The sequence below is a fragment of the Crocodylus siamensis genome, chromosome 13 (assembly GCF_052110815.1).
Source record: "Crocodylus siamensis isolate JL-2025a chromosome 13, ASM5211081v1, whole genome shotgun sequence".
NCBI lineage: Eukaryota > Metazoa > Chordata > Crocodylia > Crocodylidae > Crocodylus > Crocodylus siamensis.
Window position 1 is genome coordinate 35535967 of NC_143407.1, and position 24853 is coordinate 35560819.

General features: G+C 53.7%; 2 protein-coding genes, 3 non-coding genes and 1 pseudogene across 11 annotated transcripts in view; 5 read left to right on the forward strand and 1 right to left on the reverse strand.

Moving 5' to 3' along the window:
* Nucleotides 1-24853, forward strand: part of TEX14 (testis expressed 14, intercellular bridge forming factor) — a 73675-nt gene that overhangs the window by 11503 nt on the left and 37319 nt on the right. For all 3 annotated transcript variants that reach the window (XR_016438878.1, XR_016438879.1, XM_090025499.1), the window contains exons 2-5: nt 19728-19842; nt 21512-21677; nt 23519-23655; nt 24465-24546. Coding sequence is in view for 1 of the 3 variants with exons in the window: in XM_090025499.1 (XP_089881625.1) it covers nt 19728-19842; nt 21512-21677; nt 23519-23655; nt 24465-24546 (500 nt within the window). In the remaining 2 variants the exon portion in view is untranslated. The remainder of the gene's footprint in view (nt 1-19727; nt 19843-21511; nt 21678-23518; nt 23656-24464; nt 24547-24853) is intronic.
* LOC149854263 (uncharacterized) lies at nt 946-7374 on the reverse strand. Of its 5 annotated transcripts, XM_090025498.1 has the most exons (4): nt 3065-7367; nt 2590-2696; nt 1632-2055; nt 946-1087 (listed from the first exon to the last, which is right to left on the reverse strand). In XM_090025498.1, exons 1-4 carry the CDS (start codon nt 6378-6380, stop codon nt 1047-1049), a joined length of 3888 nt encoding a protein of 1295 aa, XP_089881624.1. In that variant the 5' UTR covers nt 6381-7367; the 3' UTR covers nt 946-1046. The 5 variants fall into 5 exon arrangements, with proteins under 5 accessions (XP_089881624.1, XP_089881620.1, XP_089881623.1 ...); XM_090025497.1 differs by having other exon boundaries at nt 948-2055; nt 3065-7374; XM_090025494.1 differs by having other exon boundaries at nt 1632-7368.
* LOC149854264 (small nucleolar RNA U3) lies at nt 9378-9565 on the forward strand (annotated as a pseudogene).
* On the forward strand, nt 14040-14246 carry LOC149854265 (small nucleolar RNA U3). Its single transcript, XR_016439065.1, has one exon. It is a non-coding gene; the product is annotated as a small nucleolar RNA U3 (small nucleolar RNA).
* On the forward strand, nt 14877-15083 carry LOC149854266 (small nucleolar RNA U3). The gene has a single exon (XR_016439069.1). It is a non-coding gene; the product is annotated as a small nucleolar RNA U3 (small nucleolar RNA).
* Nucleotides 17183-17389, forward strand: LOC149854267 (small nucleolar RNA U3). The gene has a single exon (XR_016439072.1). It is a non-coding gene; the product is annotated as a small nucleolar RNA U3 (small nucleolar RNA).

Consider the following 24853-nt stretch of genomic DNA (forward strand, 5'->3'; position numbering starts at 1 on the left):
CCGCGTGCTGTGGGTGGAAGTGGGCATCGGGCAGGGGCTGAAACAGGGCAGAGGGGTCTGGAAATTAAATGTGTCCTTACTGGACGACCCACAGGAATGCATGGCCTTTCAAAGGGCGTATCGCCAGTGGCAATCCTTACAGCCCCTTTTTCCAACACGGTGGGACTGGTGGGCGGAAATCAAGCAACGCGTGCGGGAGTGGTTCACTGCGGTGGGGAGGAAGCGGGCGTGGCAGAGGAAGAAGGAGTTAGTGCGGTTACAAGGGGAAGTTCAAAGGTTGTGGGAAGAGCGGAAGAAGGGGGCAGCGGTACAGGGAGAATGGGAAAGGGCAAGGGAGGGAGTGAAAAATTGGTTCCGGACCAGGATGCAGGAGCGGATGTTCCTGGCCGAGGTGGAGTGGGTAGAGGAGGGAGAGGAATGGGACAGGTTTTTCGCCTTGCGGGTGAGAAGGAAGAAGCGGGTGATGGGGGCGGTCCGCACGGCTGACGGAGGGAGGGTGGAGGATGTGGATGGGGTATTGCGGGAGGTGACTAGGTTCTACGGGGATTTGTTTCGTAGGAAAGCGGGGAGGCGAGAAGACCTGGAGGGGCTGGTGGGGAGTTTGGAAGCCAAAGTGGGGGAAGACGGGAGACAGGGGCTGATAAAGGAATTGACGGAAACCGAGATGCTGGGGGTCTTGAGGACAGTGCCTTTAAAGAAGACCCCGGGAGGCGACGGGATCCTGGTGGAATTTTATGGGAAGTTTTGGGATTTAGTGAAGGGGGACCTGCTGGCCCTGTTTAAGGAAATTATGGATCGGGGTCGGGCAGGGGAGGGCTTTGCCCATGGAGTCGTGGTCTTGATCTATAAGAAAGGGGGACGGGAAGGCACTAAGAACTGGAGGCCGATCACCCTGCTGAATTCGGATTATAAATTATTTTCCAAGATCCTAGCGACAAGGATGGGGGAGGTGTTACCGCAGGTGCTGGGCGGGGAACAAATGTGCGTGGTGGGGGGGCGGCGGACGGCACACACACGCTGGCTGCTCCGGGATACGCTGTCGTACATTACCGACCGGAAGCGGCACACGATAGTGGCGAGTCTGGACCTGCAGAAGGCGTATGTAAGGATTGGGGGTGTACCACGTACCGTGGGACCCCGAACCCGGATGTCCCCTGGAGAGGAGGGGTACTCAGTGGACCGTCCCGCTTCACCGCTCTCGCCTGCCACGACTTGATGGAAAATATGGGGTTCACCCGTGCCGGGAAGCTGGCGGTCCACGTGGGGTACGGTACCTCCAAAGTCCAGGGGTCCTGAGGGCTCCTCCTCCCCTACACCCTCGCCCGGTCCTCCGGGTTGAGCCTCTGTGAGGGGCTCCTTTGGTAGAGTCCCAGTCCGGTGGGAAAGGGGGGGGCCTTCCCCGGCCGGACCCTCACCGGTGTTCCTGCGGCACCTAGTCCCCCTGGCGCCGCTGGCTCCTAAGGTCTGGGGTTATCCCAACCCCCGTACGTCTGTCTCCCGCCAAGCGGGGTTTCCACGGCCGGCCTTCCCCGCCCACGGGTCGTCCTGCGCGACCACGTGTCCCGCAGTCTCTGCAGAAGGGTGCCCCCGTCGGTGGCCCCCTTCCCGGTTGCCCCCGGGGTCCGCGTTACCTTCCGGTCCTCGCGGCCTCCTGCCGCTGCTGCCTCCGCAGTCTCCTGCGCCGCTGGTCCGTCTGGGGTCGTGTGGGGCTTCGCCGCCCTCCGGGACGCCGCCTCTGCCTCTTGCCGCGCGGCTCCCGGCTCCGTCTCTGCCGGCTGCTCTGCGGTCAGCCTCTGCTGCGGGGCTCCCGACTCCGCCTCCGCCAGCTGCTCCGCTGCCGGCCTCCGCCGCGATGCTCCCGGCTCCGCCGGTATCGGCCGCGCCGCCGCCGGCCCCCGCCGCGAGGCTCCCGGCTCCGCCGCTCCCTGACTCACCGTCCGCGGGTCCGCGGCTCCTGGCTCCGCTGCCGCCGGCTCCCGCCGCGTGTCTCCCGGCCTCACCACACGTGGCTCCGCCGCTCCTGGAGTGGGCTCCGGATGAAGCCTCCCTCCTCCTCTGCGGGTAAGTGTCTCCTTTTTATCTTCCCGCGCCGATCCCGCGCGGGCGCGGTTCAGGTTCCGGCACCCGTTAAGTTCCCCGCCGGGTTTCCGGGTCCTAGCCCGGAAACGGGGCGGATTTCCAGGATTCTTCCCTCGGGCTGGGCCCCACGGGGTCCTGGACCCCTCACACACCCCACCCCTCGAGACGCCGCTAGGCGATCCCCTTTCTGTGGGAAATTCGCCCCCCGAGGGATCTTCTCCACCCGCCCGGGGTGGTATCGGGGGCTCGTGTGGGTTCTCTCTCTCTCCCCACCGGGACAAAAAATCGGCCACGGTGTTACTACGGCCGGGTTTATACCCGATTTTAAACTGATATGGCTGAAGTGCCAGGGCCCACCGCATTATCCGGGCATTCTCGGTTTTAGCCGAGTTGAGCCATCGCAGCGGGGCATGATCAGTTATTAACCGGAATTCGCGGCCTAATAGGTAATACCGGAAATAGTCTATTCCCCAGCGAATGGCGAGGCACTCCCGTTCAATTGTAGAGTACCTCTGTTCGTGATCGTTCAACCGTCGGCTGGCGAATGCCACAGGGCGTTCGATTCCCTCCACTTCCTGGGCGAGGACTGCTCCCAGGGCGTACGCCGAGGCATCCGTCTGTAGGATAAAGGGGGCGTTAAAGTCAGGGGTATGGAGTACCGCGCCTCGGCATAAAGCTTGCCGGAGCGCCTGGAACCCCTTGTGTCTCTCTGGGGTCCAATTGATGCGTGGTGGTTCCTTCCCTTTGGTGGTGTCTACTAGCGGGTTCGCCAGTTCCGCAAACCGGGGAATGAACCGCCGGTAATAGCTGGCGAGTCCCAAAAAGGCTCGCATCTGCCGCTTGGTTGCCGGGGCTTCGTAGTCCCGCAGTGCCGCCACCTTATCTCGTAGGGGTCTTACCATCCCTTTGCCTACTTGGAAGCCGAGATATTTGGTCTCGGACTTTCCAAGGGCACATTTTTTTGGATTGGCTGTCAGGCCCTTACCTCGTAGCTCTTGCAAGACCTGTCGCAGGGCCTGGAGATGTTGCTCCCATGTCTTGGTGAAGATCACGATGTCATTGAGGTAGGCCGCGGCATATTCCTGGTGAGGTGCTAGAATCCAATCAATTAACCTTTGAAAGGTTGCAGCGGCCCCATTCAGGCCGAACGGCATCCGTTTGAACTCATAGAGGCCCCAAGGGGTCCCAAAGGCGGTCTTAGGTTGATCCTCCCTTCGAAGGGGGATCTGCCAATACCCCTTGGCTAAATCCAGCGTGGAGATGTGATTGGCTTGCCCAATACGCTCTACCAGCTCACTTATCTGAGGCATGGGAAAGGCGTCAAACTGGGTGATGGCGTTCACTTTTCGGAAGTCAACGCACAGCCTTAAGCTGCCGTCCGGCTTCGTCACTGCCACCAAGGGGCTTCGCCAGGGGCTGCGAGAGGGCGTGATGATGCCTTGGGCCAGCATCCCATTAAGCTCCTCTCTAATTGGCTGACGCCGGTAAAAAGGAATGCGCCGCCACTTCTCCCTGGCAATCTGTCCCGGGGGCGTCAGAATCCTATGCTCCACGCCTCTAGCCCTCCCTGGGGTCTCGGAGAACACATCCCCAAACTCCACGATCAGCTGTTGTAACTGTTTCTGTTGGGAAGGGGACAGGGACGTCTCCGCCCCAAGTGGTCCCTCGTCCCGGGTCTTCGGCCCAGGCTCCCCTTCTTGACACTCCCCATCTACCGGCTCCCGGTCCATTTCTACCAGAAGCCCGTGCGGCTCCTGCCACTCCTTTAGCAGGTTGATATGTAGGACCTGGGACGCCCTCGGATGGCCTTCCCTTCGGACCTCATAGTTAACCGGGCCAGTTCGCCTAACGACCCGGGCCGGCCCCTGCCATCGCGTCTCGAACTTACTATGAGAGCTGGGCAGCATCACCAACACCTTCTGTCCGGGCTGTAACTCTCTCTGCCGGGTTCCCTGGTCGTATCGGTCCTTTTGCTGTCTCTGGGCCTGTTCGAGGTTACCGTGTGCCGCCCTCTGGGCCTGGTGGAGCCGGTCTTGCAGCTCCTGCACGTATTCCACCACCTGGCGCCCCCCTCGTGCGCCGCTTTCCCAGCTTTCCCTTAGGATGTCCAGCAAGCTTTGGGGCTGGTGCCCAAAGACCAAGCTGAAAGGGGAGTAGCCTGTGGAGGCCTGCGGGGCATCCCGCACTGCAAACAGCAAGGGCGGTACCAGCAGATCCCACCTGGCTGGATTTTCCTGTGTGCAGCGCCGGAGCATCCCCTTTAGCGTTGCGTTGAAACGCTCGACCAAGCCATTCGTTTGGGGGTGATAAATTGACGTTTTTAGGTGCGTAACGTGGAGCACCTCGCACATGGCTGCCATTACGGCCGACATAAAGTTCTTCCCCTGGTCGGTCACAATTTCTCGCGGGATCCCGAAGCGAGCGACCCACTTCATAAGCTCCTCGGCCACCTTAGAGCCCGTCACTGTCCGTAAGGGAATCGCCTCCGGGTACCGGGTGGCGTAATCGATGAGCACCAGTAAGAACCGGTGCCCAGCGGTGCTCCGTGGTAGAGGCCCCACCACGTCGAGTGCCACCCTAGTGAACGGCTCCCGTATAACGGGCATCACTTGAAGGGGGGCCCGCGGGGGTTTGTGAGTGCTTACTAACTGGCAAGCCCGACATTCTTTACAGAACCGCTCCACGTCCTCGTATAGGTGGGGCCAGAAGCACCAGCGGGTCAGCTTGGCCTCTGTTTTCCTTTTCCCCAAGTGGCCTCCCATGGGGTTCCCATGGGCTAATCGTAACAAGGGCGTGCGGTAGCCGCAAGGGATTAAAAGTTGGCGTCCCTCCCGCCCTGTCCGGGGGTCGGGCTTAATCCGATAAAGGAGGCCCTGTCTTAACTCGACCCGGGGGCCCTGCCCGCGATCTGCCGTGGGGCTTACCGGTTGCCGTTCCCGTTGAAGCGCCTCCTCATGGAAGGGTCTCAGCTCCGCGTCCTCCTCCTGCGCCTCCCGGAACTGGTCACTGCTCGCCAGGCCCTCCAGCTCGCCCGGCCAAGGCGGCTCAGGTTCCTCCCCGGCTAGACCCTGCGGGGGTTCCTTTCGGGGGTGGAGAGCGGCCAGCACCTCGTATATTTCTGGCCAGTCCCGTCCCACGATCATGGGGTGCAAAATATCTTCTTTCAACCCCACGGGCAGGCGTCTCGAAACTCCATGCAGCCGGACCTCTAATATCCGTCGCTCGAAGTGTGTCCTCTGATTGTGCAGGCAGACTAGGTGGATTCCTGCGCAACGCGGGGCGCGTCTCCATTCCACCAGTGATGGCTTGACTAGTGTCTGCGCGCATCCGGTATCGATCACGGCCATGAGTGGTCGCTGCCCCACCCAGGCCTTTATTCGCGGCAGGGGCCTGGGATAATGGTCTTCCCTGCCGCCGACTCCACAGTCCATGGGTTCCCCCCGGGTATCCTCCCCTGCTCCACTGTTGCCTCTGGGGCGCGGGGCTCCTTTTTCGGGGGGGTACTCAACTTCGGTCGGGCAGGACCGGGCCAAGTGCCCCCTGCCGCCGCAGCGGAAACAACTAACCCCGGAGTTCCCTGGGGCCTTCTCCGCCCTACCTCCCCGAGCCCTTCGGGGAACGTCTTCAGCCCGCGGCTTTCCCCGTCCCGAGCGCCGACCCACCTGGGCTGATGTATACTGCTCCGCCAGCTGGAGTGCTTGCAGGGAGGTCGTGGGGCCGTGACACCTCACCCACTGCTGGGTGTCCTCTTCCAGATCCGTCAGGAACTGCTCCAGCAGAACTTGATCACATATTTCCTCTTTCGTGGATTCCGCCGGCCGCAGCCACTTCATCATTTCGTCCCTAAGGCTGTGCCACAACACCTTGGGGCTCTTTTGGTCCTTAATCTTGTCTCCTCGGAACGCCTGCCGGTGCTTTTCCGGGGTGATGTCAAGGCGTTGTAGGATCTCCGCCTTTACCTGCTCGTAGTCGCTGGCTTCGGCGCGGGTCAGGGCTCGGTAGGCTGCCTGGGCTGGACCGGTTAGCAGGACCCCGAGCCTACTGGCCCATTTTGTCTGATCTATGCCTGCGGCGAGAGCCGCTCTCTCGAAGGTTTCGATGAATGCTTCGACATCGTCCTCCCGATTCATGCGGGGCAGGTTCATATCCCCGCTATACGGGCCAGCCCGCGCCTGCTGCTGTTGGAGCCAATGCTTCTGCACACTCACTTGCCTTAAGGCCGTCTGCTGATGTTGCTGCAGCAGCTGGGCCACCAGATGCAGCGTCTGCTGCGTCACGTCCGGGCTCGTAGGGAGCTCCATGATATGATAGTGCTTTCCGAGCTAGGCCGGGTTCGATTCCCGGCCAATGCACCAGTTGTAAGGATTGGGGGTGTACCACGTACCGTGGGACCCCGAACCCGGATGTCCCCTGGAGAGGAGGGGTACTCAGTGGACCGTCCCGCTTCACCGCTCTCGCCTGCCACGACTTGATGGAAAATATGGGGTTCACCCGTGCCGGGAAGCTGGCGGTCCACGTGGGGTACGGTACCTCCAAAGTCCAGGGGTCCTGAGGGCTCCTCCTCCCCTACACCCTCGCCCGGTCCTCCGGGTTGAGCCTCCGTGAGGGGCTCCTTTGGTAGAGTCCCAGTCCGGTGGGAAAGGGGGGGGCCTTCCCCGGCCGGACCCTCACCGGTGTTCCTGCGGCACCTAGTCCCCCTGGCGCCGCTGGCTCCTAAGGTCTGGGGTTATCCCAACCCCCGTACGTCTGTCTCCCGCCAAGCGGGGTTTCCACGGCCGGCCTTCCCCGCCCACGGGTCGTCCTGCGCGACCACGTGTCCCGCAGTCTCTGCAGAAGGGTGCCCCCGTCGGTGGCCCCCTTCCCGGTTGCCCCCGGGGTCCGCGTTACCTTCCGGTCCTCGCGGCCTCCTGCCGCTGCTGCCTCCGCAGTCTCCTGCGCCGCTGGTCCGTCTGGGGTCGTGTGGGGCTTCGCCGCCCTCCGGGACGCCGCCTCTGCCTCTTGCCGCGCGGCTCCCGGCTCCGTCTCTGCCGGCTGCTCTGCGGTCAGCCTCTGCTGCGGGGCTCCCGACTCCGCCTCCGCCAGCTGCTCCGCTGCCGGCCTCCGCCGCGATGCTCCCGGCTCCGCCGGTATCGGCCGCGCCGCCGCCGGCCCCCGCCGCGAGGCTCCCGGCTCCGCCGCTCCCTGACTCACCGTCCGCGGGTCCGCGGCTCCTGGCTCTGCTGCCGCCGGCTCCCGCCGCGTGTCTCCCGGCCTCACCACACGTGGCTCCGCCGCTCCTGGAGTGGGCTCCGGATGAAGCCTCCCTCCTCCTCTGCGGGTAAGTGTCTCCTTTTTATCTTCCCGCGCCGATCCTGCGCGGGCGCGGTTCAGGTTCCGGCACCCGTTAAGTTCCCCGCCGGGTTTCCGGGTCCTAGCCCGGAAACGGGGCGGATTTCCAGGATTCTTCCCTCGGGCCGGGCCCCGCGGGGTCCTGGACCCCTCACAACGTACGACAGCATCGGGCACGAGTTTCTGTTTGGGGTTCTGGCAGGGATGGGGATGCCGGGGGAATTTGTGGGGTGGCTGTGGGCGCTCTACGGGAGGGCAACGAGCAGGGTGCTGGTGAGGGGCTTCCTGGGAGAAGCCTTTGCAGTGGATTCGGGGGTGAGGCAAGGGTGCCCGCTGTCACCGGGGCTCTTTGTTTGTGCCATTGAGCCGCTGGCACAACGAATTAGAAGCGATAGGGAGATCAGCGGTGTTCGAGTGCCGAGGGGCGGGGAATTAAAAGTCCTCCTGTACATGGACGACGTGACATGCGTGGTGCGGGACGAGGTGTCCTTAGAAAGAGTGGTGAAGCATGCTACGGAGTTTGGGGAGGTATCTGGAGCGAGAGTGAACACGGACAAGAGCGTAGTCCTGGCGGTTGGGAACTGGGGGGATTTGGGGAAATTTGGATTGAGGGTGGCAAGGGAGGAACTGAAAATCCTGGGCGTGTGGATGGATACCCATGGGAAAGGGAAGCGGGCTTGGGAAGTGTTAGAGGGGAGAGTCAACCAGACGGTGGGGTTGTGGAGCACCCAGCATTTATCCGCAAGGGGAAAGGTGCAAGTGATCAAACAGTGCCTGTTGCCAAAGATCTTGTACACGGTGATGGTGTACCCCCCGTCCTGGCTACAGGCCCGGCGGGTCCAGCGGGCATTATGCCTCTTCTTTTGGGGGGGAAGCAGAGAATGGCTGATGTCGGGGAGTTGAGCACGGACAAAGTCAGCAGGGTGTGGAGAGGGTTGGTGGGGAAGGAATGGAAAGGGGAGCACGAGCAGCTGGCATGGAGGGCCGTGAGAAACGCACTGCCAGTGCGACAAGTACTATATCGATGGGGACTCTCATGGTCCCCCAAGTGCCCAAGAGAAATTTGTGACGAACCGGAGTCCGTGGTGCATGTTTTGTGGGGTTGTTTTTATGCACAGAAGGTGTGGGGGAGGGCGGGGGTTTTTTTGAAGGAGACAGGGAGGGCAACAGGGATCACGAGTGAAAACGTGCTCTATGGTTTGACAGAGGGGACGGATGGGTCATGGGGTGTGAAGGTGCTTGTCACATGTATTAAAGTAGCAATTTGGAAAGTGCGTTCCCTGCTAGCACTAAAGGGCTCGTGCTTTTCAACGGTAGAGTGTCTGCAATTAGCTATGCACGAGTTGTATTTCTACAGCGGTAGAGGAAAGCAGAGAACGCAAGGAGGGGATACAACGCCCTGGGAAGGGCTGGACTTCAGAGGGTTGTTTCAGCCCCGCGTAGGCATAGGATAGTTTAAGGGACAGCATATTTGCCAGCAAGGGTGTGGGGGGGGCTTCTCATCCTTTTTTTGTTTGGTTTGGTATCAAGGGGGGAACTCTCGTTATATCAGAACAATGGATAAGTTGTTCCCTGAATGGCATTTTCAGCAGGTCGAATGCGACATTGAATATGTGAATAATATGTAATACTTGACACTGTATTTGTATTAATTTTGTGATGTTTCAGGTGGGATCCTGGTTCCACAATGTGTTTAATAGTGCCCTTTTTTTTTTTTGTTTTTTTTTTCCCCTCTGATAAAATGGATAAGGGGCTCCAAGAGTGGGTGAGGGAACTTGGAATTATATAAGAAGCAAGTTAAATGATTTCTAAATGGGGTTTTCAGTAAGTCACAAGTGGTATTGTTTCTTCTGTGAACGTTAGGAAATTTTGTGAAAGTGAGTTTGTATTAACTTTGTGAAACCTCAGGTGGGTTTCGTTTCTTTGTTGTTTTTCTTAATGTGTTTGATAGTGTCAGTTTTTGTAATAAAAGGTTTTTTAAAGAAAAAAAAAATGGTGTCCAGAGAAGTGTGTCTGAAAGTGATTGGCCTCACCAGGCATGAGGATGAGCTGCGGTGTTTTCTCCTGAGCGTGAGGCAGGTAGGTGGTGCTGTTGTGCAGTGCTACTTGCCAATGATGACTGCTCCATCCTTGTAGGGGAGGGCATGGCCTGAGTGGTCTGTGTGTTTTATTGGTTTAAGAACAGGAAGTGTGGTAGAGCTGGCTTTAAAGTAGGCTATAGCTGTCAGCAAATGCAAGTGTGTGGTTTTAAGCTTAAGGTAGCTTTAAAAATGGCTGATTAGGTAAAGATTCTTGTTTGTCTTTGCACCAGGTATAATGTCTTTATCTGAATGTAACAAGCTCTGTAACTTGTGGTGGTGGAGCTCCCAGGTTGTTTTCACAAATGGAAGAGGGGACAGGGAGCAGGGGGAGTTCAGTCTGGGGTGTTATCAGCCTTTCCCTGGAGGGTGGGGCAGGTGCATTGGAGCCTCAAGAATGAGCTCCTTTCCATTCTGAAAACAGTGAGCCCTGGCTGTTGCTGCGGGCACCTGGCTGCAGGCTCCCAGCCCACAGCTAGATTCCCCTCCCCCTGGAACCACCAGTGAATTTGTATTTGGTTTGTGGTAAGGTTGTAACTCAGAGCGCTTTGCAGAAACCCTTCTGAGTTACAGTTGGGAGCTGCACTTGTGTCTGCACTTACAGTGGTGATGTTTGAGAGGCATTTCTTAGTGCTCGGGGTGTCCCACTGCTTTACGTTTTTATTTTTTCTCTATTTTTTGTATCATCGCGGAAGGGGCCCCCAAGTGTGTGCCCCACCGATTCTCTGTGTAGCATTGGGCCCTGCGGGGTTTGGCCACATGAGCTTCTACCCCACGCAGGCCCTGCAGAGCTCAGACCACACCAAAGGAGAGAGCTCATGGCAATGCCGTGTGCATCCCTAGGGTCCTCAGGTAGCTGGCACTGCTGGACGTGCTCTGATTACTACCGTGAAAAAAACCCATAGAGCACCATTAATCATCTCTTTTTTAGAATCATAGAAATGAGGGTTGGAAGGGACCTCAGGAGGTCACATCTAGTTCAGCCATCTTCTCCAAGCAGGACCAGCCCCAAGTACGTCATCCCAGCCAAGGCTTTGTTTATCTGGGTCTTGAAAACCTCCAAGGATGGAGAGTCCACAATCTAGATTACTAACCACTGAGCCTGATGCTCCAGCCAGTTTTCTGTTCACCTTACAGTCCTTGTGAGAATGCTGTGGGAGACCATATCAAAAGCCTTGCTAAAAACACCACATCTACCAGTCTCCTGGCATCCACAGAGCCAGTCATCTTGTCATAGAAGGCAGTCAAGTTGGTCAGGCATGACTTGCTCTTGGGGAATCCATGCTCACTGTTCCTGATCACCTTCTCCTTCACGTGCTTAGAAATGGATTCCATGAGGATCTGCTCCATGAGGTGAGGCTGACTGGTTTGCAGTTCCCTGGTTTGATCCTCCTTTTTCCTTTCTTAAAGATGGGCACTGTGTTTGCACTTTTCCAATCATCCAGGACCTCTCTTGATCGCCATGAGTTCTCAAAGATGATGGCCAGTGGCTCAGCAACCTCATCAGCCAACTTCCTCAGCAGCCCTGGGTGCATCCCATCTGGCTCCATGGACTTGTACACGTCCAGCTTTTCTAAATAGTCCCTAACCTGTTCTTTCAGAACTGTTGGCTGCTCGCCTCCTCCCCAAACTGTGTTGCTTGTTTGTCCAAGTTTCCACTTCTTGTAAGCTTCCTTTTTGTGATTTAATTTGCTGAGGAGTTCCCTGCTAAGCCAAGATGGTTTTCTGCCATACCTGCTAGTCTTTTTTTTTTTTTTAATCTTTCTTTCTTTCTATTTGTTAGCAAATAAAAACTTAGGATTCTGGACTAGCCCAGAGATTGACACACCACGTTCAATGAGTGACGGTATTACTACAGGTATTCAAAATCAAGTCAAGTGAGCCCAAACCAAATCAAAGCCCAGTGTTTAGCTATAAGGTGATGATTTCTCACCAAACAGGCGATGAAGAGGCGGTCTGTTTCTCTTCAATTGTTTGAGTAAGTTGGGCACATCAGCAGCCCATGTCAGAGACTTCTCACTCTTGAAGTGCACACACTTTGTTTGCTGTTTTACTTAAAAGCATTCCTTTAGGTGTGTAAATCAAGAGAGAGTCCCAAGCAGTAATTGACAGGAAAATCCTGTTAATCAACCTGCTCACTGTTGGTTATCAGAAATTTCTAATTTTTGAATGAGTTACCTTCTTCAGTGACAAGAGGTTATCCAGTTTGGAACATATCAAGAAACTGATTAACAACCAGGAAAAACATACTTGTCCTTGGAAAACGAAGTAAATCATGAGAGAAGAACAAAAACAAAACTAAATCAGGAGGAGACACCTATCACATATGGAGAATGTTTCTTCCTGAACATAAACATGAGTTAATCGCAAAAGAAATCTTTACCATATTAATTAATCAAAGATGGACATTTCACACAGTTACACACCAGACAACTAGGAGCCTGTCTGAAATCATCCTGAATATCGCAAGGTAAGCTGGAAGAGATACCTCATCATTCCTTCTCAGATGGCCTGGCCGTGAACTCACATTCTCTTGCATTATCCAGTTAGCATCAGTATTCTGTATTTTAACTTTTGTGAGGAGGCCCAAACTTAGCATGAGTTTCAGAGTCATCACTATATATATGACTTTTCCTCCGACACTCTGCCCTTGTGGTTCACGTGGCAGATCAAAGCACAGTTTGACAGTTAAACCATTAAAAACCTGTTACGCAGTTCGTACCAGGTATCTGCACACCCATCTCCATACTTGTACCCCCGCCCACTGTCCTCGTCAGAGGGGGGGGCCGGCCTCTGAAAAAGTCTGTGCCAGACCCCTCTCCACCACAGTCTTCTGCACGTCAGGATGGTTTGTTCCTGCAATCTCAGTAAGGCTTCTCTGAAGTACAGCCAGCTCCCCTGGACTCCTCTCCTCCTTAGACTGGCCTCCCAGGGGATCCTGCCCATCTCTTCCCTGAGCAGGTCAAAATCTGCTTTTCTGAAGTCCAGGGTCCTTCCTGTGCTGCTCTCCGTCCTTCCTTTCCTCAGAATCCTGAACTCCATCTACCTTGCTGCTACTGCCCAAGTTGCCACTCACTATACTACACTCCCCACCATTTCTTCCCTGTTAGTGAGCAGCAGGTCAAGAAAAGCATGGCCCCTACTTGGCCTCTCCAGCACTCGCACCAGTTTCTAGCGCTCTGCCAAAATGCCCTGGATTGCATGCACACTGCTGTGTTGCCCTCCCAGCATGTCAGCGTGATTGAAGTCCTCCTTGGGAACCAGGGCGTGTGATCAGGAAATGTTTGCTAGCTGTCTGAAGAAAGCTTCATCTACCTCATCCTCCTGGTCCGGTGGTCGATAGCAGACCTCCACCGCAACTTCATCCTTGTTGCTCTTCCCTCTGGACATGTCTACATGTCACCCTGCAGGGACGCAGAGACGTGCTGTGCTGCCACAGGGCGCTCTATGGCAACATAGCGATTGTGTATGTCTACATGCGGTTGCCAGCTACATTGCCGTAGCAGCGCACTCCCTTTGCTATAGTGACTTAGCTGCAAAATGTAAGCGTGCACTGCCCACACGGTGCAGCAGCAGCCCATACTGTGCTGTGTTTTAATACTTCCAAAAGGAGGTACTAGAGCATGGCACTGTAGCAACGTTGCTGTACAGATCCTCTGACCCTAACCCAGACTTCTGCCAGGCCTGTCTCCAGTTTCATACCAGAGCTCTTTTACATCAAGTCCAACTCCTCCTCTTCTCCTGCGTGTGCCCTCTCTGAGCAGTTTGTATCATCCATGACAGTGTTAGTGCCCAACAAGTCTCTGTTAGTCCAGCCACCTCATAGGTCTGTCACCATGCGAGGCCTCCCCCTGCCGGTCTCCCAGGCTCTGTGCATTGGTGTGCAGAGCCCGGCCCACTGCCCTGATTTCTCAGGAACGGCCTCTCCTCTTGCCCACTCCTGCTCCTGCTTCCTCAAGGTCGCCCACTTCCCCACCTCCCTCGGGGCCCCACAGACCTGGTTTAAAGCCCCCTCAGTAGGTTAGTGGCCTGTCTGCACCGACGCAGACGCGGGCTCAGGTTATCTTTTCGTTCAGTGAGTGAGAGAGAGAGAGAGAGAGAGAGAGAGAGAGAGAGAGAGACCCGTTATTGCTTGTGGTGGTTCTTTCCCTGCTTCGCCTGGGCCGTGCGCCCGGAAACCCGCTGCCTTCCTTTCCCGCCCCCTCCACTGCTGCAGGCGCCGCTTCCCGCCTTGCCGCGCCACCTTCCGGTCACGTGGGACCAGGAGCACCCGAGCAGCGGCAGCATCCCGGAAATCGGGGCAGGGTCCTGGTTGGCTGGGGGAGGGCTGTATGGTAATGAGGGAGCGGGGCTCCTGGGAAAGCGGCGCCGGCGGGGATTGGCGGGAGCGGTTGGAGGACCCCGCGTACACTGCAGCTGGCCCGGCCCGGGGCGTCGCTGCGGGGCGCGGGCGGCTGCCGGGGCCGGCGCTGGGCGGCGGCGGCGGCGGGAGGTCGCCGTGTCCTGGTTGTACGTGCGGCTGGGGGGGGCCGGCGGCCGCGGGAGTAGCGAGTTAAGACTATACTTTCAGGGATCATTTCTATAGTTGATAACTAGAGAAGTGTGTCCGAAAGTGAACGGGTTTACCGACCACGAGGAAGAGTCGTGGCGTCTTCCCCTGAGCGCGAGGCGGGCGGGCGGCGCCGCTGTGCGGTGCTGCCCGCCATCGATGACCGTTCCGCCCCTGTGGGGGCTGGAGGGGGAGGGCGCGGCCTGAGTGGTCGGTCTGTTTCTATTGGTTAAAAGCAGGAAGTATAATGAGTACTGTCTTTGTTTTTAGTTTTTTTAATGTTTTTTCTTTCTTTTTTTCCGTGGTTGTTTTGGGAGGTTACTGTACAGTGTTGGTCATTGCAGACGTTTCTGGCAATGCTGTGTGTCCGTCCCAAGGAACCCTGAGTTACCAGGGATCCAAGTTTTCCGTTTGGTACAGAAAAATGCAGAAAATCAGGGATATTCTCATTCTGAGGAGAAAAACATGGGAAACAGTGGGTTCCCCCTGCAGGGAACAGGAGGAGGGCAGTCAGACAGGGGCCCCGTGTGCATAGGCACACCTACATATGGACGTGACAGGAGGGAAGTCTGGCAGGAGGGAGGGGGTGCAGTCGGGGGTTGAGGCCCCCATAGGGAGGGACCTCAGCAGGGCTGTAGCGGGGCTGCTGCCCATCTGGAGCAGTGCTTGGGGCTGGGCTGGAACACAGGGCCTAGGCAGGGAGTAGGACAGAGCCATGGGCAGCTCCTCTGAGAGGGCCCGGCTCCTGTCATAGGCCCGGCCCGGGGCGGCGCTGCGGGAGGTCGCCGTGTCCTGGCTGTACGTGCGGCCGGGGGGGCCGGCGGCCGCGGGAACAGCGAGTTAAGACTGTACTTTCAGGGATCATTTCTATAGTTGGTAACTAGAGAAGTGCGTCCGAAAGTGAACGGGTTTACCGACCACGAGGAAGAGTCGTGGCGTCTTCCCCTGAGCGCGAGGCGGGCGGGCGGCGCTGCTGTGCGGTGCTGCCCGCCATCGATGACCGTTCCACCCCTTTGGGGGCTGGAAGGGGAGGGCGCGGCCTGAGTGGTCGGTCTGTTTCTTTTGGTTAAAAACAGGAAGTATGAGTACTGTCTTTTAAATCAAAGCCCAGTGTTTAGCTCTAAGGTGATGATTTCTCACCAAACAGGCGATGAAGAGGCGGTCTGTTTCTCTTCAATTGTTTGAGTAAGTTGGGCACATCAGCAGCCCATGTCAGAGACTTCTCACTCTTGAAGTGCACACACTTTGTTTGCTGTTTTACTTAAAAGCATTCCTTTAGGTGTGTAAATCAAGAGAGAGTCCCAAGCAGTAATTGACAGGAAAATCCTGTTAATCAACCTGCTCACTGTTGGTTATCAGAAATTTCTAATTTTTGAATGAGTTACCTTCTTCAGTGACAAGAGGTTATCCAGTTTGGAACATATCAAGAAACTGATTAACAACCAGGAAAAACATACTTGTCCTTGGAAAACGAAGTAAATCATGAGAGAAGAACAAAAACAAAACTAAATCAGGAGGAGACACCTATCACATATGGAGAATGTTTCTTCCTGAACATAAACATGAGTTAATCGCAAAAGAAATCTTTACCATATTAATTAATCAACAGAAAGCGTCAGCAATGGCTTTTTATGCCTTTTTTCCCCTGTATCTTTTCTTCTTTTTTGTGCTGCTTTTGGGAGGTTTTTGTCTGGTGCTGGTCCTTGTGGGAGTTTGTCGCAATACTGCGTGTCCATTTCCAGAAACCCTGGATTACCAGGGGTCTAGGTCTTCCATTTTGTAGAATCATACAAGTAGGGTGCAAAGGGACTTTGTAGATCTTTGAGTCCAACCCCCTGCCTGGGCAGGAGGAAAACTGGGCTCAAATGACTCCAGCCCTTAAAGATCCCCAGGGTAGGAGCCAGCACCACTTCCCTTGGAAGTTGGTTCCAGCTCCTGGCGGCCCTGATGGTGAAGTAGTTCTTACGGATGTCTAATCTAAACCTCCTCTCCAACAACTTGTGGCCCTTATTCCTTGTTATGCCGGGGGGGGGGGGCGCTAGGGGAAGCAAGGTCTCTCCCAAACCCTTCTGGTTCCCCCCTAGTGAGTTTATAGACAGTCACCAGGTCCCCCCTCAGCCTTTGCTTGTGAAGGCTGAACAGGTTCAGGTCCCGCAGTCTCTCATTGTAGGGTGTACCCAGTTGTCCCCGGATCATTCGGGTGGCCTCCTCTGGACCCTCTCCCTGTTGTCCACATCCCTCCTCAAGTGCGGCGCCCAGAACTGGACGCAGTACTCCAGCTTTGCTGCAGGCCCTTGCCACCCTGCGCTGGATGGTGAATTCCAGCAAGCGATGATCACTATCACCCAGGTGGTCAAGAACCTGGAGGCCCCTTCCCAGGTCGTCACTTGTGGAAGGGACCAGGTCCAACAGGGCATTTCCTCTGGTGGGACTGTGCACCTCCTGAATTAAGTGGAGGCCCTGTATCTCGGCCAGGAACCTCCTGGAACGGTCCGACCTAGCTAACTGTTCCTCCTAGCAGATGTCTGGGTAATTTAAGTCACCCATGACAACTACATCCCTTGCCTTACGTGCCTCTGCAAGCGGGCTCGAAAATGGCCGGGCACGTAAGGCAAGGGATGTAGTTGTCATGGGTGACTTAAATTACCCGGACATCTGCTGGGAGGGTGATTTCAATGGGTGATATTTTAAATGGGTAATTTGAATTATCCGGACATTTGCCACAGAAAAATGCAGAAAAACAGGGATTTTCTCGTTCTAAGCAGAAAAACATGGGAAACAGTGGGTTCCCCCTGCAGGGAACAGGAGGAGGGCAGTCAGACAGGGGCCCCGTGTGCATAGGCACACCTACATATGGACGTGACAGGAGGGAAGTCTGGCAGGAGGGAGGGGGTGCAGTCGGGGGTTGAGGCCCCCATAGGGAGGGACCTCAGCAGGGCTGTAGCGGGGCTGCTGCCCATCTGGAGCAGTGCTTGGGGCTGGGCTGGAACACAGGGCCTAGGCAGGGAGTAGGACAGAGCCATGGGCAGCTCCTCTGAGAGGGCCCGGCTCCTGTCATAGGCCCGGCCCGGGGCGGCGCTGCGGGAGGTCGCCGTGTCCTGGCTGTACGTGCGGCCGGGGGGGCCGGCGGCCGCGGGAACAGCGAGTTAAGACTGTGCTTTCAGGGACCATTTCTATAGTTGGTAACTAGAGAAGTGTGTCCGAAAGTGAACGGGTTTACCGACCACGAGGAAGAGTCGTGGCGTCTTCCCCTGAGCGCGAGGCGGGCGGGCGGCGCCGCTGTGCGGTGCTGCCCGCCATCAATGACCGTTCCGCCCCTGTGGGGGCCGGAGGGGGAGGGCGCGGCCTGAGTGGTCGGTCTGTTTCTGTTGGTTAAAAACAGGAAGTATGAGTACTGTCTTTGTTTTCCCTTTTTTAAATGTTTTTTTCTTCCTTTTTTTCCGTGGTTGCTTTGGGAGGTTACTGTATAGTGTTGGTCCTTGCAGACGTTTGTGGCAATGCTGTGTGTCTGTCCCGAGGAACCCTGAGTTACCAGGGATCCAAGTTTTCCGTTTGGTGCAGAAAAACAGGGATTTTCTCGTTCTAAGCAGAAAAACATGGGAAACAGTAGGTTCCCCCTGCAGGGAACAGGAGGAGGGCAGTCAGGCAGGGGCCCCGTGTGCATAGGCACACCTACATATGGACGTGACCAGGGATGTGCCTGCAGGGAAGTCTGGCAGGAGGGAGGGGGTGCAGTCGGGGGTTGAGGCCCCCATAGGGAGGGAACTGAGCAGGGCTGTAGCGGGGCTGCTGCCCAGCTGCCGGAGCAGTGGGCTGGAGCACGTGGCTGCAGGGCCTAGGCAGGGAGTAGGACAGAGCCATGGGCAGCTCCTCTGAGAGGGCCTGGCTCCTGTCATAGGCAACACATGGTGGGGGCAGATGTGCCGCCTGAGATTGGCCCCCACTGTGGGCGGTGACTGTGGGCAGTCCCTGCTCACCGCCGTGGTGTCCCCCTCCCCCAGTCCTGGGAGGCTCCCCATTACTGCACGCACTCACTGGGGACATGGGGGATTTGTGCATGGGGTGGGTGCGGGCTCCCCATCCTGCTGTCCTGCCTCACCCCACCCTGCTCAGCCCTGCCACTCCAGGTCCTGCCCGCTGGGCCCCAGAGGTGTTGGGGGAGGGCAGCAGGATGGGGAGCCTGAGCCCACAGTGGGCAGCTCGCATCTGCCTCCCCCGCAGCCGTGGGTTCTGCACCAGCCATGCTGCCCGTGGGGGAGTCGGACTCTGCCACAGGCAGTAGCTGGGGCTCGGGTACTGCTGCAGGGGTAGGGAGCTGTGGACCTGGGTCCTTGGGCCTGTAGCCCTGGCAGCTGGAGGCCTCCTCTGGCGCGGCTGGGGATGGGAAGGGGGTTATCAGTGGCTCAGTTGGCTGTGGGTGGGGAGCAAAGGGGACCACCAGGGCTGTGGGGGCTGTGGGTGGGGAGCGAGGAGCAATGGGATGGGCAGGGCAAAGGTGTATGAGGGCTGCTGAGCCCCACAAACTAGCGGCGGGGGGGAGAGCTGCAGCTGGACCTGCGTCTTCATGAGTGAAGGGGGCAGGGTGAGCTCTGATTTTCCATGATAAAAATGCCAAAATGTATAAGTATTTAGAATTGATTGTTACAGTGGTTGAGGCACTGGTCGGCTTCCAGACTGCGTTAAAAGTGTACATATAGCAGTAAAGCATTGTGTTCAACTGGCACCTTTGTGCATACAGAGACATTTCATTTTAATCACAGAAAAGAAACTTGGATTCCGGGGGTTTTAATCAAAGAATTTGCCGTTTTTTATCAGAGAAAACCAGGATCCCTGAAAAACTCTTAAAACAACATTAATAATCTTTTGTTGCGACGCAGCCTGTGACTGCCCGTGCAGGGCCCTACCATCGTCGCTTCAGGGAGCGCTGGGCACTGGGGTCATGTTGGGCAGCTTGTGCGGAGGACGGGCTGCACTGCCGCTTCCCACCACGGTGCGCTGGGTTTTCTCTAGAGGCCAGGATTGCTCCTAGTGCTCTGCAGTTGGGGCAGAGTTTGATAAGCTTTTTAATGCCAGGGATTTCCTCCTCAGTTCCCTTTCTCCTGGATGTGGTAGTAAAGATTCAAAGGTAGCAAAGTGTGTTAATGTCCTAGTTTGGTTTTATTAAATAGGTGTTTCTGCGCAAGGTGAGTGTTATAACACACCCACTTCAATCTACTTATTGTAACTGCTATAGGTCTTACTAAATTCAAGCAAAGCTAATCATAAAGTTTCTGAAATTACCTATTGTTTCACTGTCACATTTTGGAAGGTTGCGATTTAGCTAAAACAGTTTACAGCGAATAAGCAAGGCTTCTTATTGAAGGCATTTTATTCTTTTACATTAGGAAATATAATGTATTCCTTATCTGATTTTATTTAATATATTTTGCGTCATTGGCATTTGCTTATTATTTAACCCAAACCAGTAAGATTTGATAATAGGCAATACATTCAAAATTGTACAGGCTTAAAGTGCATGATTGTTTCCTGTTAGACGTGATCTTGTAGATTTACATTTTCCCAATATTCAGAAAGGAATTGAGCATTCATGTAAAGGGATTCATTTCCCAGCAGGATAATCAGTGGCATGTGCCTGAAGGGGTCCTTGAGCAGGAAAGACATTTAGTGGCTGTGTTTCTGTGTCATTGTTGTAGGGATCCATGTGGATGCAGTAAACTCCTTGGGCCAGACTGCTCTCTTTACTGCTGCACTCTTTGGTCTTGGGAAAATAGTGGATGTGCTGTTGGATTACGGCTCGGACCCAAATCAGTTAAGTATAACAATTTATACATTGATGCAGATTTAACCTTTTTGGACAGCTGAACTGTTGTGATGCACAACATTGTCTTTAATAAACATAAATGAGCAGATGCAAAACATACATTCCCTTCACAAGAGCAGGATCGTTCAACTTCATGACAGCTGGGGATAGATTATACAACAGCGCTTTACTTTGGGGCTGAATAGCAAATATGCCTTATAATGTTACATGATGAAACAAGTTAGTTATTAGTCATTGTGGTAGATTATATTAGGTGTTACAAGTGAATATTAGGATAATTAGAGTGCTGTGCCATCAGACTGAATGTGCCTTTGTAAGCAGCAGTCTGAGGGATGCGCACTGCAGCTGCATGTGCTAGAATATCTCTGTGGGCAAGTGTGGGTTTGGAATAACCACATAACAGAGCCAAGTGTCGCAAGAGCTCAGTGGGAAGAAGCTTGTAGCATAGGTATCTTTAGTGTCTCTGAGCACGTCCGTGTTCAGACCTTTAAGTGTCTTCACCTATCCATACACCTACCTCAGCTATACCTCTGGGGAGGCATCTACACAAGACACTTACTGTGGAGTTGCCTAATTACCTCAGCTATAAGGTGTCATTGTCTAAACCAGGCTTGACCAACATACGGCCCGTGGGCCGCCATGCGGCCCTCCAAGCCGTTTTCTGAGGACCAAGGTTCTGCGACAGGAAATGAAAGTAAACACTGTTCTTTTGTTTTGGGGGGATGATGTGATACCACTTCCTGTGAGGTCTTCGAATATGGCTCACCGGCCCACTGGGTGATAAAAAGTTCATGATCCGGCCCCACAGTCAAAAAGGTTGGACACCCCTGGTCTACATGAGTGGTGCTATTAGGTTGGAGTAAACGAATTAACTTTGCCATAGGATAGTACTGCCCAACACAAGTACTATTATATGGCAGAGTTATTTACTTGTCTGTAATCCATGTGTGGATGGTGACCAGGGTATAGTTTATATATGGACCCACTTGTGTCAAGATCAGGGTATATTCTGTTGTGCAGAAGTATATATATGAGTGTGAAAATGGCTTTGAGTGAACTCCAGACTTACTACCAGAAATTGGTAGTGGAGGATGGAGAGGATGCAGCTAAAGCCATCTGGCGCAGAGACATGTGGCACAGGATCTTCCAACTTCCGCCTCATGGGGAAGGGGCTTTGATAGCAAGGAAGAGGAAGAAACAAATGGAACTGAGGACAGCAACAGCAGCAGTGGGTCCTCCAGCAGCAGCTGGAGTGACTGCAGCGTGGACAAGGGTGACCTGAGGCTGTGACCCCGGAAGCAGGGTGGGGAATTGAAGAAAGGGGTGCCTGGTCTGAGAGACCAGAGTTTGTTTGTGTGTGCATAGCACGTGGTGTGGGTATTATAATAGGTCTGGGTGGCCAGCGGGACTTTCTACGAATGCATGGGTGCGGTTTTTGTAATGGGTTATGGTTTTATGTGTGGAGCGATACTCAGAGTGTAGCTATATATAACCTCACATACATGTGTGTGTGTGTGTGTGTGTATATATATATTATATATACACACACATCTATTTTTACAAAAAAAAAGAATTGTCTATAAGCTTTTCTTTCAAGAAGTGTAGTTATTTTCCAAAGAAAGTCATTTGAAACATTTCTGCTGTAATATTCTTCAGCCGTTGTTATGATGGGAGCACGCCAGTACACGCTGCAGCTTTCTCAGGAAATCGGGGGGTTCTTAGTAAGTTGTTGGATGTGGGCGGTGATCTGCGAGTCCATGATAAAGATGGAAGAACTCCACAGTGCTGGGCTCTGTCAGCTGGAAAGGAAACTAGTGCTCAGGTATGTGTCTGTACCAAAGATTTCAAACATCTCCAAAATACATTCCAGATGTAAAATCCTGATAGCCCAGGAAGCAGTGTTTTTAGACAGCATTGAAGAATTCCATTCTAACAGGGTGTGTCTACACATGCACATTTACTGCGTAGTACGAGCATGCTTCTACATGTGCATGCTCTTACTGCACAGTAAATATGGTGACTGTTGCAGAGCACTCAGGTGCCCTGTGCCTGAGAGCAGAAAACAACTCGGGAGAGACCCCCTGGTGGCAAGAAGGAGGAGGCTCAGCTGCCAGTCACCAGGGCAGCACAGGTGCTGGTTACCAGGGCAACTGGCAGAGCCAGCTGACAGGAAGGGGCAGGGCTTGGCCCTTCTTAAGCCCAGGTGTGAGGCCAGGAAGGCAGTTCTCCGCTAGCAGCCAAGGGAGAAGGAGCTCTGCCGGAGCAAGTAGAGTAGAGAAGCCTGATGGCCTGAGCAGTTTCTGTTTGCAGATACCGGGTAGAGAATTCCCTGGTAGGGATTTGAATGATGGTTAGTCAGACGGCTTAGATTTTATGTTATAGCCCAGGGGCTTGAGTTTTCTGTTTGTAGTTTTATAAGACCGGAGGACTGGGTGAGGCTATTAGGGGTCGGAGGAGGCCTCATAGGAGCTCCACGGTAGCATGGGGACCCTGGCGCCAGAGAAGGCTCAGCATTTGGGGTGCATTGATCCCAGCCCCGGAGCAAGGGGGGCAGTGAGAAGCCCCAGAGCAAGGGGGCAGGGAGAAGCCCTGGAGCAAGGGGGGGCTGTGAGGAACCTCAAGGAGGTAAAGGAGAGGGCCAAGGCACAACAGGGCCCAGGTCAAAACCACGTCAGTACCATCTGCAAGGCTTGGGCTGCGGTGTAGGGGAGGAAAAGGAACAGCAGGTAGCGCCCCCAGCACCGGGCGCATAAAGTGAGCAGCCTCCAGCTGATTACATCAATCAATTAATCAATTAAGATCAAGGCATGGCAGGTGAGTAAGCAGATGGTTGGCCCATAACAGGAGGGCGGAGTCACTCCTAGAAAGGCTCCGATAGCGATACTCCTGTCACAGTGACTTATGCCGACTCAAGCATAATTTGATACCTGCACCGTACAGGTATCATATTTATGCCTGATTAGTTACTGTGCAGTAACGCACGTGTAGACACACTTAGTGTTGCTTAGAGACCTGGATCACTTGGGATCAACCTGATTTTAATGAGGCTCCTTCCTGTGCTAATGATCTTGCAGAATCAGGGCAGTGGCAGAATCAGGGCAGTGAGGGCAGTGATGAGAACTATAACAATAGTCCCTGATCTTGCAGTCTTGTGCACACGTGGAACTTTGTCTGTGAGTAAGCCCATTGGAACTATGCATATTCTTGTAGGTAATACCAAGCATATATGCTTGTTTGGAAGATCGGGACCTAGATCTGCAGTTATGACGCAAATACAATGTGCCTCTTTGCATTAAGCATAATCCTGCAACAAAATGTAACTGACATTGATTTACCTTTTTCTTTTAATGTGCATTTTTTACTGAAAAAGAGATTTTCTAGCAAGGAAAACTCCTGGAAGTTTTACCATGTTTACCTTACTGAAATCATCTGTGTTTCTTGGGTTTGAGGTTTGGTTTTATTTTCCCATTTATATTATTGATTTATACACTCACACACTGCAACTGTTTTTGAATGTGAGTGATTTTGTATGATACTCGCATCTTAGTGTCGAGAGTCTTCACTGTCCATAAATGGTCTAATAGGAATTTTAATAAGCTAGGTTATTTCTGCTGAGGCTGTATATTACTATTAACAAGTAGGTGATGATTCATTTTTTTACAGATGCTGGAATTTATGCAGCGTTGTGCTTCACACATGCAGGCCGCAATTCAGAATTTCCCTTCTGATTTACTTAGGAAGACTGACTCATCCAAAGTACTGATCTGTGGCCCAGGTAGATTTGGTGGCCTTGTTCAAGGGTAAGACTATAACCTCAGGTACTGACTCAGACACCTTCCATTCTATACTCAAAGGTCCAGAAGTATAACCTGTCTTTTCTTTTTATTGTCATTTACGCTCTGTTTTTGGCAATACGTGCTTTGCAGCTGGAGCTGTCTATTCAGAGAAGCTACTGTCTGGGTTTAGTTATTAGTGCTGAGATTCTTTTTGTTATAGTAGACTCAGTTTGTAAGATAGTAGCTTAAACTTTCTTCTTTATTTAACAGAAATGTTTCACTGAATGAGCATTTTTATTTTATTAGATCTCAAATGCCTGGCACTATGCATTGTGAAATAAATCCAGTTTCTTAATCTCTGTAGATCCTTAGCGAGTGTGTCTATAGCCAGTTCATATCTTTGATTGACACAACTGAAGTCTGCCTGGAAATATCTTTCTGTAAACAGAATACTTGAGTGTCCAGGTGACTGCAGGGTGCCTATATATTAATTTTCACTTGATTGATTTATTTTAAACAAAATCATATAGACAGTAAGAGCTGCTTATTAAAGGCAAGCTGCCAGCATATGCCCAAGCTTTTGAAATATGACTGGTGCATGTTGCAGCATGCTGTGGTATGCTGTCATCTACTTTACAGGTCAGGCTTCATTTCAGCTGTAGTGCAGGGGTCAGCTCAGGCAAAGGAACCCAGGCAAAGCCCTGATACAGTACTTGTGTCTTGTTTAATAAATGCTCTCATTTGGAAGCTGGAATTGTAACCCTTCTGAAATCCTTGGTCTGCACTGTTAATCTACATAGGGACTTACTGAATACTATACCTTTGACACTTAGGATTACAGATAGTTCTCTGGGTAAATTTCTGAAAAGTGGAGCAAATTCATCACGGAACATCTACAGCTTTGGGTTCGGGAAGGTAAGACATGAAAGCTGGTGGGCTCTGAGCTTGGGCAGCACTTTACACTTGTGTTTAAATAAATAAATAAATAGAGAGAGAGAGGGATCCAGAGATGGCCCTTTATGTATCAGTTTTCAGTCACTGTTAGTTATTTTTTACTGGTTGCTAAAGGGTGCAAACATTAGAGAGTCCTAAACTGGGATTTTTTGGGAAACAAACAAAGGATTATACCAAGGGGATCCACCTATGTGACTCGGGTATGGCAGCTGATCCTTTAACATGGCTATTTAAGTCCTTTTAAGATGATCTTTAATTTGTGCAGTTG